This window comes from Papio anubis, chromosome 8 (genome assembly GCF_008728515.1).
Source record: "Papio anubis isolate 15944 chromosome 8, Panubis1.0, whole genome shotgun sequence".
Lineage (NCBI taxonomy): Eukaryota > Metazoa > Chordata > Mammalia > Primates > Cercopithecidae > Papio > Papio anubis.
This window is the reverse complement of record NC_044983.1, coordinates 29,064,835-29,076,483: the sequence shown is the minus strand read 5'-3', so window position 1 is coordinate 29,076,483 and position 11,649 is coordinate 29,064,835. Positions and strand designations below refer to the sequence as shown.

At 36.7% G+C, this 11,649-nt stretch overlaps 1 protein-coding gene across 5 annotated transcripts in view; it reads left to right on the top strand.

The window, feature by feature from the left end:
- The window catches only part of TEX15 (testis expressed 15, meiosis and synapsis associated), an 88,479-nt gene extending 79,725 nt beyond the window's left edge, over positions 1–8,754 (top strand). For 4 of the 5 annotated variants that reach the window (XM_031669466.1, XM_031669465.1, XM_021942185.2 and 1 more), the window contains 3 exons: positions 553–611; positions 2,442–3,724; positions 6,878–6,966. In XM_031669466.1, coding sequence (XP_031525326.1) covers positions 553–611; positions 2,442–3,724; positions 6,878–6,915 — 1,380 coding nt within the window. In that variant the 3' untranslated portion in view covers positions 6,916–6,966. Of the gene's footprint in view, positions 1–552; positions 612–2,441; positions 3,725–6,877 lie in introns of all 5 variants that reach the window. The other variant, XM_031669464.1, reaches the window with a different exon arrangement.
- Positions 8,755–11,649: the final 2,895 nt, after the last annotated feature.

Below are 11,649 nucleotides of genomic sequence, written 5' to 3'. Positions count from 1 at the left end.
TAAATGGACTTCAAGATTAGTTTTAAGGGTCAGGTGTGGTGGCTCTTGCCTGTAATCCCAGTACTTTGGGAGGCTGAGGCAGGTGGATCACCTGAGGTCAGGAGTTCGAGACTAGCCTGGCCAACATGGTGAAACCCCATCTCTACTAAAAATACAAACATCATCTGGGTGTGGTGGTGGGCACCTTTAGTCCCAGCTACTTAGGAGTCTGAGGCAGGAGTATCGCTTGCACCTGGTAGGCGGAGGTTGTAGTGAGCCAAGGTCATGCCACTGCACTTCAATCTGGGTGACAGAGTGAGACTGTCTCAAAAAAAAAAAAATGTGAAGGTAAGAAGAATGTTGCAAATTTCTTTTTTTAAAAGTTACTCCAAACATATGTGAAATATGGGAAGTCTAGGAGAGTCACTACTTTCTGCAGGGAAGTGATAATTAATGAGTTTAACTTTAGATGATGGTCGAACAAACAATTACAAATATCTAATATTGAAATAATTACTTTTATTACAGTTTGTCATCACTAATGAAGATATTCTTTGTATCTTTTAAACACAGGTAGACATGAAAGGTGTCACAAAAATCAACAGAGAAAATGCAACATTCAAGCATCCAAGGTAGGAGTTCCTATCAGCCCTATGTGGAAAAAAAAAAAAAAATTGAACAAAATTGGGCAATTTTGTTCAATTAGAATAACAATTAGAATAACACAATTAGAATAAACACAATTATTTATATAATGTCATTGGATCATACATGTAACTTAGGGGATGAGAATAAGCTAAGGAAAAAGAAATTTGTTTGAAATTATACATTCTTAAATTCAGCTTAAGGAATTTGAACTTCATTCTGCAAATATTAAAGGCTAAAGTCATGTGAAATGTGCTTTTTCAGTGATTTAAAGGTTAAGAATATTCTGAGAATAGTTAGAAGTCAGCCAAGGGTTAGAAAAGGGTGATTGTTTCACAGAATGAGAAAGAAAAATTTGTATATTTATAAGATACGATACAATACTTAAAGAATTGATGGGGCTTATAAGTGGTTTACCAAAAAAGGACTTTTAAAACCAAAAAGGGACTTTTAAAAATAGGACAAGTAATAAGATTACTTTTTTTTTTAACTCGTGCATTTTGAAGAACAGCAAATTTCAAAACTGGCATTTTAATGAGAACCTACATAGTCATCAATTCCCATAATATACTTTGAGTTCTTAGAAAGTATACTTTTTATTTTATCACATTTCTGGTGATGTTTCAGTGGGGCTGAATTCAGTGAAATATGGGGCTTTTAGTTTGTTGAGTGGGATATGTGAATTCCAGGCCAAAAATGAATTTCTCTTGACTACAGAAAAATAGTACTACTTTTCCCTTCTCAACATAGTATTTCCTCATATAATTTAAGAATTTCATAAAGCACCAAAAAATAAAATTACTTGGCTGGGAGGCCAAGGCGGGTGGATCGCCTGAGGTCAGGAGATTGAGACCAGCCTGACCAACATGGTGAAACCCCATCTCTACTAAAAAATACAGAAGCTAGCTGGGCGTAGTGACAGGTGCCTGTAATCCCAGCTACTTGGGAGCCTGAGGCAGGAGAATCACTTGAACTCGGGAGGCAGAGGTTGCAGTGAGCTGAGATGGTGCCACTGCACTCCAGCCTGGGTGATAGAGTGAGACTCTGTGTCAAAAAAAAAAATTATATATATATGTATATATATGTATGTATGTATATGTATATATGTGTATATATATGTATATATTTATACACACATATGTATGTATGTGTGTGTGTACATATATGTGTGTGTGTGTGTATATATATATAAAATTACCTCAGGGACCTGTATTAACTGTCTGGCTCTAGACAATTCCCATATGGATGCTTCTCTCAGCTGCTTGAGACTGTCTGAATTTAGCTAATAATTTCAAGGCTATTAAGTTGGCAAGAAATTTTGGAGGTCTGCTTTTCCTATTCTCAAAGATGAACAGACAAAAACATATTAGTCTGTTCTAACAGAGAGGGAAGAAATCTTTGGTGGGAAGGCAGGGGTTACAACTGGTAGTTTACCAGTTACTTATAGCTATTTACAGGTAATGAAGATCATCAGCAGGCTGGAGGCGTATGAATTAAAAACTACACTGCACAGTTGACTAGTGATAGTTTTCTACTTTTAAAAGCCTCCATTAGAAAATGTCTAAAGCACAAAATAGTTTATTACAATATTGGAAATACGTTTAAAATGTAGAGCATATCATCTTCAGTAGGAAAAGTATCTAAATCCAAACCACGACAGTCGAACTAGGAAAATGTTACTTGTATAGTGCCAATAGAATGGGAAAACATAAATAAGAACTCTTCTCCTGGATAACAATTTCAAATATATATTTCCATTAGAATTTTGTGACACTATATATTTAAAGTCATTTTTATGTATGTGTTGCACCTAATAGGACTACAGGATCTCATCCCCAAAGCGAAAACAAAATAGTGTCAAGTTCATCTAACAATCTGAAAAGAAATCATTTAACGTCAAAAAAGGTTGAAATGCAAAGATCACTACCTGGCTCACTTTTACCCTTAGAGAACCCAAAAGATACTTGCACATCAAAGTCAGAAAGCAAAATAGACTTAACTGTTTCATCTGATGCGCCAGACCACTTTACTGGACAACAGGAAAATTTAAATAGCATGAGGAAAAGAAATGTGAACTTTAGTGCTGTGGAAACAAAAAGTGATGAGAAAGATTGTGCTGCTTTTGCAATTTGTGACCAAAAAAGTGCACATGGCACATTTTCCCCAGACCGTGAGATACTTTTGCAGAAATTTCTTAAAAATTCCCCAGATCCCTCCCAAAACTCCTGCCTTTCTGATATAAACCCAGAAACTGATGTTTCTCTTGTGCCTGATGCATCGGTGCTCTCAAAGCCAATTTTCTGTCTTGTGAAAGATATCCATACTGATCTAGAAATGAATGACACAGTCTTCGAACTTCAAGATAATGATATAGTAAATTCATCTATTAAAAATTCCTCATGCGTGACTTCTCCAGAACCCATTTGTATCCAGAACAAAATTCCTGCTCTGCAGATCAACAAACTACAGCCTGCAGAAACTGAGTCAGAGGACAAATACATGAAGAATACATCGAATCCCAATACTGTGCATACTTTTGGAGCATCTGGACATATAACCCTTAATGTGAATCAAGGAGCAGAGTACTCTCTTTCTGAACAACAGAATGACAAAACTTCAAAAGTCTTAACGCAGAATGCTGCCACATATTGGAATGAACTTCCACAGTCTGCATGTACCCCAACATATAATTCTTCTGAGCATTTATTTGGAACTTCATATCCATACTCTGCTTGGTGTGTTTATCATTATAGCAGCAGCAATGGCAATGGCATTACCCAGACATACCAAGGGATAACATCATATGAACTACAGTCACCTCCTTCTGGGCTGTTGACCACAGTTGCAAGTGGTCAGGGTGCACAGTGTGCCCAGGGCGCACATTCTAATCTTCTGTACTCTCAATATTTTACTTATTTTGCTGGGGAGCCACAAGCAAATGGCTTTGTGCCAGTGAATGGGTATTTTCAATCTCAAATACCTGCTTATAATTTTCAGCAGCCAGTTTTTTCACAATATGCTTCTCATCAGCCATTACCACAAACTACATACCCTTACCTTCCTAATCGAGATGTGCCTCCAGAAGTTCCTTGGGTTTATGGTGAGTTTCACATTTTAATGCCTACTTTATTGAGTTGTTATTTTTAACTGTGTCCATTTATGTGAGTGAAATTCACAGTAACTGATGAGTTAGAGGGAGAGAGAGCAGTCATTTTTCTGTACAGATTTGTAGAATTGCCCATAGGCTGGGCAAAGAGGGTGGAAATCTACTTGTCAAAAATTCAAGCAAAAAAACTGTCAATATCACGAATATATCCTTCATGTGTTCTTCAATAAAACCCAACTGTAGGGAATAGTTAAGTAACTTATAGTTAATTGATACAGTGAAATATGATGCAACCATTAAAGGGTTTTTATTGATGTGATTTTTTTAAACTATATCATGTAAACTTACCTACATAAATATGGAAATAGATAGAAATACTGAAATAAAATATACCAACATTTTAATTTGTCTATCTTCAGGTAAAAAAATTTGGGGTGTGTAGAGAATTTTTTCTTGCATTTTCTAGATTATCTACTATGAAACATACATGATTTTGATAGAAGAAAAACAGAGTAAACTAAAGTGGGAAAATAAATTTCAATTAGATAAAACAACCGTTCTCTTTCTTTCAGTTATCTAATACGGTATCTTGGTGTAAGTGAATAGAGTTAATTAAAATGTATTGGTAGAAGAACTTGATAGTTTGCTCTGTAACATAAAAATTTTTCTTTCTAAAATGCTCAATTCCACTTCTAAAATAGCATGATTAGAATATAGGTGTTTTAATGAAATTGAAATGTGCATTTATCAGAGTTAAAGCAAAATATAAAAACAATTATCCTGCAGAAAACGTTACCCTAACAACCAAATATTCTACCATTGAAGATAAAAGGTACTTTAAATAAAAAATAACCATCTTTTAATATCTTATACAGAGAAATGCAAGATAATTTTTTTAAGGCAGGGTCTCATTCTGTTGCCTAGGCTGGAGTCCAGCGGCACATTCATAACTTACTGAAACCTCAAACTCCTGGGCTCAAGCTGTCCTCCCATTTCAGCATCCCAAGTAGCTGCAACTACAGGCATGCATCACCATGTCCAGCTAATTATTTTTAATAATTTTTAATTTTTATTTTCATTTTTAATTTTTAGTAGAGGCTGAGCACCTGTAATCCCAGCACTTTGGGAGGTGGAGGTGGGCAGGTCACTTGAGGCAAAACATGGCAAAACCCTGTTCTCTACTGAAAATACAAAAATTAGCTGGGTAGCACACACCTGTAATCCCAGCTACTCAGGAAGCTGAGGCATGAGAATCACTTGAACCCGGGAGGCAGAGGTTGCAGTGAGCCAAGATCACGCCACTGCACTCCAGCCTGTGTGACAGAGGGAGACTCAGTCTCAAAATATATATATATAAGTAGAGATGAGGTCTTACTGTGTTGCCTAGGGTGGTCTCGGACTCCTGGCCTCAAGTGATCCTCCTGCCCATGGCTTCGAAAGTGTGGGATTAGAGGTGTGAGGCATCAGGCCTAGAGAATTTCTTTTAAAAAGTTTCTAAGCCCTGGATATTGTTACAAATTGGTATGTAGGAAAAAATTGAGGGGCCGTAGGCCATAGATCTGAATTGAGCAAGAAGCAGCCTGTTGACATAGTTCTGTTTCTAATTGAGAAATCTGATTACATCAGCACCTCTGCATTGGAGTTATATCACTGATTCACTATAACCTGTCGGATAAAATTCAAATACTTTAGCTTGGAATGCAGAGCTACACAGTCCTCTATATCCAACCTAATCTCCCACCACTTCCACCTCTGCATTCAAGCCACGTTGAACAACTTAACGTTCTCCCACAGGACCGTAGGACAATCTCTGTCATACTTCTGTAGTACTTTTTGTGTGCTTTTCTCACATAAGGGATGTGAGTATTAGGTGGTATTGTAATAATCTCTGTATCTTTCCCTTTCTTCCCTGCCTCAGTAAATGACTTTACACAGGGCTAGAACTTTTTCACCCAAGACAGAACATACGGAAAACGATAAAAAGACGGGGGAAAAGGCCGGACACGGTAGCTCACACCTGTAATCTCAGCACTCTGGGAGGCCAAGGCAGGCAGATCACTTGAGGTCAGGAGTTTGAGACTAGCCTGGACAACATGGCGAAACCCCGTCTCTACTAAAAATATAAAATTAGCCAGGTGTGGTGGCACATGCCTGTAATCTCAGCTACTTGGGAGGCTGAGGCAGCAGAATGGCTTGGACCTGGGAGGCGGAGGTTGCAGTGAGCCGAGATCACACCACTGTACTCCATACTGGGCAACAGAGTGAAACTCTGTCTCAAAAAGAATAAATAAATAAAAGGGGAAAATGTAGAGAGGAACAAAGTCTATGACTCTGCATTTTCCTTTTTTATTAATTTGATATCATTGCTGATGCTGTAATGATAAACACCAAGCATAGTAGATGGGACAAACCTATGAATTAAAGTGGACACTTTAATTTCTGAAATAGAAAATCTTGATTGTAATTGTTTCAGAAAGGTTCTCATAGTTTGGGCTTTCTTTTGTTCTTAATAGTTCAGCTATTTGTGATATTTAAAAAGATAGCTTTGGAATCAAGTCCAGCTATGACTCTCAATCCTGTTTTGTTACCTCCTTGGTTATATTAGTCCAATTAAAATAAAAGAAAAAGAAATAGTCATTTACTTATATCCAAAAGTCACTCTAAAAAAACATTAAGGAGGCAGTTGCAATGTTATAATCACATCTTTGAGTTATCATGATTGTAAATATTCCAAAGAAATCACCTCTCCCACTTACAGGAACTGCATTCTTAAAAATGTGAAAATCTCTTGGACCCATTTGTCGCTATATTGTTTGTGGTGCTTGTATTCAACACCAGAAAATGGAACTAAAGGACAGTGCTCGAGTGAGCCCTGTGTCCCAGTCACATTTTGTCCTTTATTACATTTAATTTCACAGGATACCTTAGAGAGATGCAGAGATGCTATTCTACAGATGGGGAAACCACTCCTCAGAGAGCCTTAAATAACTTTCATAGGATCTGATGATCCTATGGCTACTTAAGGGCAGATAAGCACTTTGATCTCTTTAGCTGTAATTTAAACTCAGGTTCTTTCCACTATACTATCATGTACCATTAGTCTAAATTATTTGTTTATTTAAATCTTTGTGGTGTTTTGTCTTCCAGCTCCATGGCACCAAGAATCCTTTCATCCACAACACTGAAAATAGTCTTCTGTCTATTGAAATAAAGAAGACATAACAAGTTTTTCCAAATTTTTTTTACTTATATATTTTTTAACATTTAACAATTTTTAATGTGTGTAAATGTGGTAGGAAATATAAATCATATGGTCCTTTGTAAAATATACAAATAATCTTAACACATATCACACAGGACATCAATTTCTAACTTCTGATATACCAGAATTATTTCCATGCAATTATAAGGGGAGGGTAATATGATCAAGGTTAAGCAATAGTGGTAAAATCTTTAAAACTAGATTCTTGCTTCTGATATGTTTCAATACATTGTTGATGGCATTATGCCATTTGAGCAGAAAGCAGGATTTTTTTTCATTAGTCATCAAACCAAGAATTTTATAATGCTTGACACTTTATTATATAATTTACAATTCTATGCCAGATATGGCAAATTCCTTCAATTTCAATATTTTATAGTTTCTACTTGTAAAATATTTTTAATAAGAAAAATTGGTTTGCATACTCTCAGTGTTTCCTTGAGGAGAGATTTTTAAAATTTTTATGTTGGAAGCAATTGTAGTTAATTATATTTCAATGCCGTTTTCTACAAGAGCCATTTCCAGAAGATTATTTTGTTTTGGGATTTCACAATTTAAATAGTTTTTTAATAACTTTTTAGCAAATAATAGAGAATAATGTTTATGCTTATGCAGTTAGTCTTTTTTACAGTAATTTAAGCAATGTGGCACAAATAGTTTTTTCGTACTCTTGTCATAGATTTTTCTTTTTAACCTTCTGCAAAAGTAAAAACTCTCTTAGTAATAATCATTGTAGGGCAACAGGATATAGTATGTAACTGCAGTCTTGAGCGGTCTCTTTTCATGTATTACCTTTCCTGCTCAACAGCTGTTCCTGTTTTCTGTAAGATCCTAGTCAGATAAAGTCCTCACAACTGGATAGACCTTTCTCAAGGGTTAGCCCTAAAATGTGACAAGAGAATTGGTTTGGCCAAATCAAAACAAATAACTAGCAAAGCTTCAGTGTTTTTGCAAACTTTTTATGTAAGCAAACTTTTTGTGTTATCTGGCACAGGCCTTTGAAAAGACTATAATTCTACTTTGTTTAGTGTAGAATAACTAATTTTTCAATTCAGAAAGACAGACTCCGCAGGATAAGCCTCTTTATACTCACTTAAACCAACTAGGATGGAATTCAGAATATCTAAGCTGCTTAACATACAGACCTTTTAAAAGGGAAGGTCAAGCAAAGAACTGTAACTGAAAGAAATAAGAGATTTGAGAAGATGATAGAGTTAAAACAATATTTTTAAAACATTTATATTTTGTCCATGCAGTTTTATTTGTAAATAGTCTGTGAAAATCAGAACTCCTGAACAACTTTGAAAGCAGTAATACTAACTGGTATTCAAAAATAAATAACAGCCAAAAATGAATAACAGCCATTTGATTTATGTTTCCCTCAGTCATTTGGTTTATGTTTGGTTATGGTAAAATGTTATGGCATTTGTTGTTAATACTACTACTAATATGTAAACCAAAAGTTAAATATTCTAGTTAAGGACTCTTCCTTTAAACAACTTCCAGATTCCGTTGACATTGTCTTTGTGATATTTTTATTTCTTGGGTTTTAATTTTTCTTAAAGACTTACCTAAATATTCAGTTACATTTTTTTAAAAATCTGTACTTGACAGAATATTTTAAAATTGAATATTTTTCCCTCAAGTGTGTGTTTTGAGTCTAAATGTTAGAACAAATTAAAAGTGAGCAAATTTTATAAGCAAAACCTGTTTGTAAATATTGTTAAAGAAGAATTATTTGAATAAACTGGATTCCTTCTAATTTCAGGGTTTTTTTCTTTTGTATTTCTTGAATAATAAGCATAAATATGGGCCAGGCGTGGTGGCTCACGCCTGTAATCCCAGCACTTTTGGAGGCTGCAGCAGGTGGATCACCTGAAGTCAGGAGTTCGAGACCAGCCTGAGCAATATGACAAAACTCCATCTCTACTAAAAATACAAAAATCAGCTGGGAGTGGGGACGGGCTCCTGTAATCCCAGCTACTTGGGAGGCTGAGGCAGGAGAATCGCTTGAACCCAAGAGGCAGAGGTTGCCGTGAGCTGAGATCGTGCCATTACAGTCCAACCTGGGCAACAGAACAAGACTATCTCAAAAAGAAAAAAAAAAAATGTGAGTGGTCCTTGGTTTACACATACCCATTACATTAAAAACAATCCACAAGGAACTGACCTCATGATGTTCTTAGTTCATTTTCTGTTGCCATAACAGAATATCACAGGCTGGGTAATTTATAAGGACGAGAAATGTATTTGACTCACAGTTCTTGAGCCTGGGATGTCCAAGATCTAGGGGGCTGCATCTTGTGAGGGCATAAAATGGTGAGAGAGAGCAAGAGATTGAGCTCATCCTTTATAAGGATGCACTGCCACAGACTAGCCCATTCCCACAATAACGGTATTAATCTATTCATGAGGGCACAGCTGTCATGGCCTAATCACCTCTTAAAGGTCCCACCTGTTGACAATGTTGGCATTGGGGATTAACTTTCCAACATACGAACCTTGGGGAACACATTAAAACCATAGCAATTAGATAACTAAATAAACTGCTGGAGCATCTTTTCCACCCCAGCTGTGTTTGTCTTCACCTCTATCCCTATTTGCTGTCACTCTTAAAAACTACATTACAGCTGGCAGTTTCATATGACAAGCCAAAGTCTCTGCCCTTATACAGTTCTCATTCCAGTCAAGGGAGACAAGTAATACATATATAATTAAGTAATTTCGTATCATGAGAAGTGATATGTTAAAAAAAAATAAGTAATGGACTAGAGAATGGATGACACATAAGCTGAGATTCAATGATGGCATCTTTGACAAGCATTCATGAACCTAGCAAAGCAGGAGGCTATGCCTCATTTTTCCAATAAGATTTCACCAAAACGATATTTTGGTAAGATTATATAAATCATTAGAGATATAGATGAAGTATTATAAATGTCAATTGTATGTTATATAAGAACATTGTAGAATCTTTTTGCGTATGTTTTGTAGGATAATTTTGTCCTCTCCGTCTTTGACATCAATCTCTTGGTCATCATTAGAGACTTCTTTAGCTCTCTGACCATGTTTTCCAAAGCATGTCATCCTGTTATCAAAGTTTGAAATAATGTGCTTTTTTAAAAATGTATTTTAAAAATCTGTGTGTAGATATATGCAAAACTGCTATTAATTGAGGTCATTTCAAACTAGTATCTTCCCCAAAGACATTACCTAGAATAATGGTGGCTTAAGGCTTCAAAATAAGATTAAGGTTCCATACCCTTTCAAGTGGGGTAGTTTTAGAGGGGAATATAACTTATATTCAGGCATATATGGTATTTTTAAACTATTTGTTGTTGTTGATGCTGTTTTTGAGGAGTCTCGCTCCGTCACCCAGGCTGGAGTGCAGTGATGCGATCTTGGCTCACTGCAACCTCCACCTCACGGGTTCAAGCGATTCTCCTGGCTTAGCCCCCTGAGTAGCTGGGATTATAGGTGTGTGCCACCAAGTCCAGCTAATTTTTGTATTTTTAGTAGAGATGGGGTTTCACCATGTTAGCCAGGCTGGTCTCAAACTACTGACCTCAGGTGGTCTGCCCGCCTCAGCCTCCCAAAGTGCTGGGATTACGGGCGTGAGCCACTGCGCCCGGCTGCTATTAAATGTTTTTGCAGGCATAGTTTGCTTTCAATTCATATAATATTTATATTGCTTGAATAACATAGTAAACTCACAATTATCCATGCAGTCTTTAAAATAGTATTGCGGAGAAAGGTAAGTTGTTGATTCCTTTAAGATCAGCGTTTTAAAATTAGTTTTGATTAATAAGATTCTAAGAGCAGCAGCTACAGATTCCTACCTAGCAATTGCTAATAAAACTGGGGAATTAAGGGGTTATTGATTACTGATGCAATGTGGACAGTAAAATTTTGTAAGAATATAAATCCCACTCCTTTCTTGTTCTGTAAGCCCTGCTGTCTGCTTTATTATTACTTTCAAGAATTATTTATAAGAAATCTCCTTTGGGTGTTTTTAAATTTTATTTTTTTTTTAGAGACAGGGTCTTACTCTGTCACCCAGACTGAAGTGCAGTTGTGCAATCATAACTCACTGCAGCCACAGCCTCCTGGGCTCAAGCAGTCCCACCTCAACCTCCCAAGTGGCTGGGACTACAGGCACTTGCCAACATGCCTGGATAATTTTTAAATTTTTTGTAGAGATAGAGTTTTACTTTGTTTCCCAGGCTGGTTTCAAACTCCTGTTTCAAGCAATCCTCTTGCCTCAGCCTCCCAAAGTATTGGAATTACAGGTGTGAGCCACTGAACCCAGCCAGAAGACTTCTTTAAGATATCCTGTAGAGCCATTAACCTCCAAATACTGCATTCTGGCCAGACTTTGTGGCTCACTGCTGTAATCCCAATGCTTTGAGAGGCCAAGGCATGAGGATTGCTTGAGCCCAGGAGTTCAAGACCAGCCTGGGAAACATGGCGAGACCCCGTCTCTACCAAAAAAAAAAGAAGAAAAAAACTACATCCTAATTTATTGTCATGGAAAACACCATTTATCTTCGGATTCATAACTTTGTATGTTCGAGACAGTCTTTCTCTGTGACCCAGGCTAGAGTGCAGTGGTGCGATCTCGGCCCACTGCAATCTCAACCTCCCAAAGTGCTGGGAT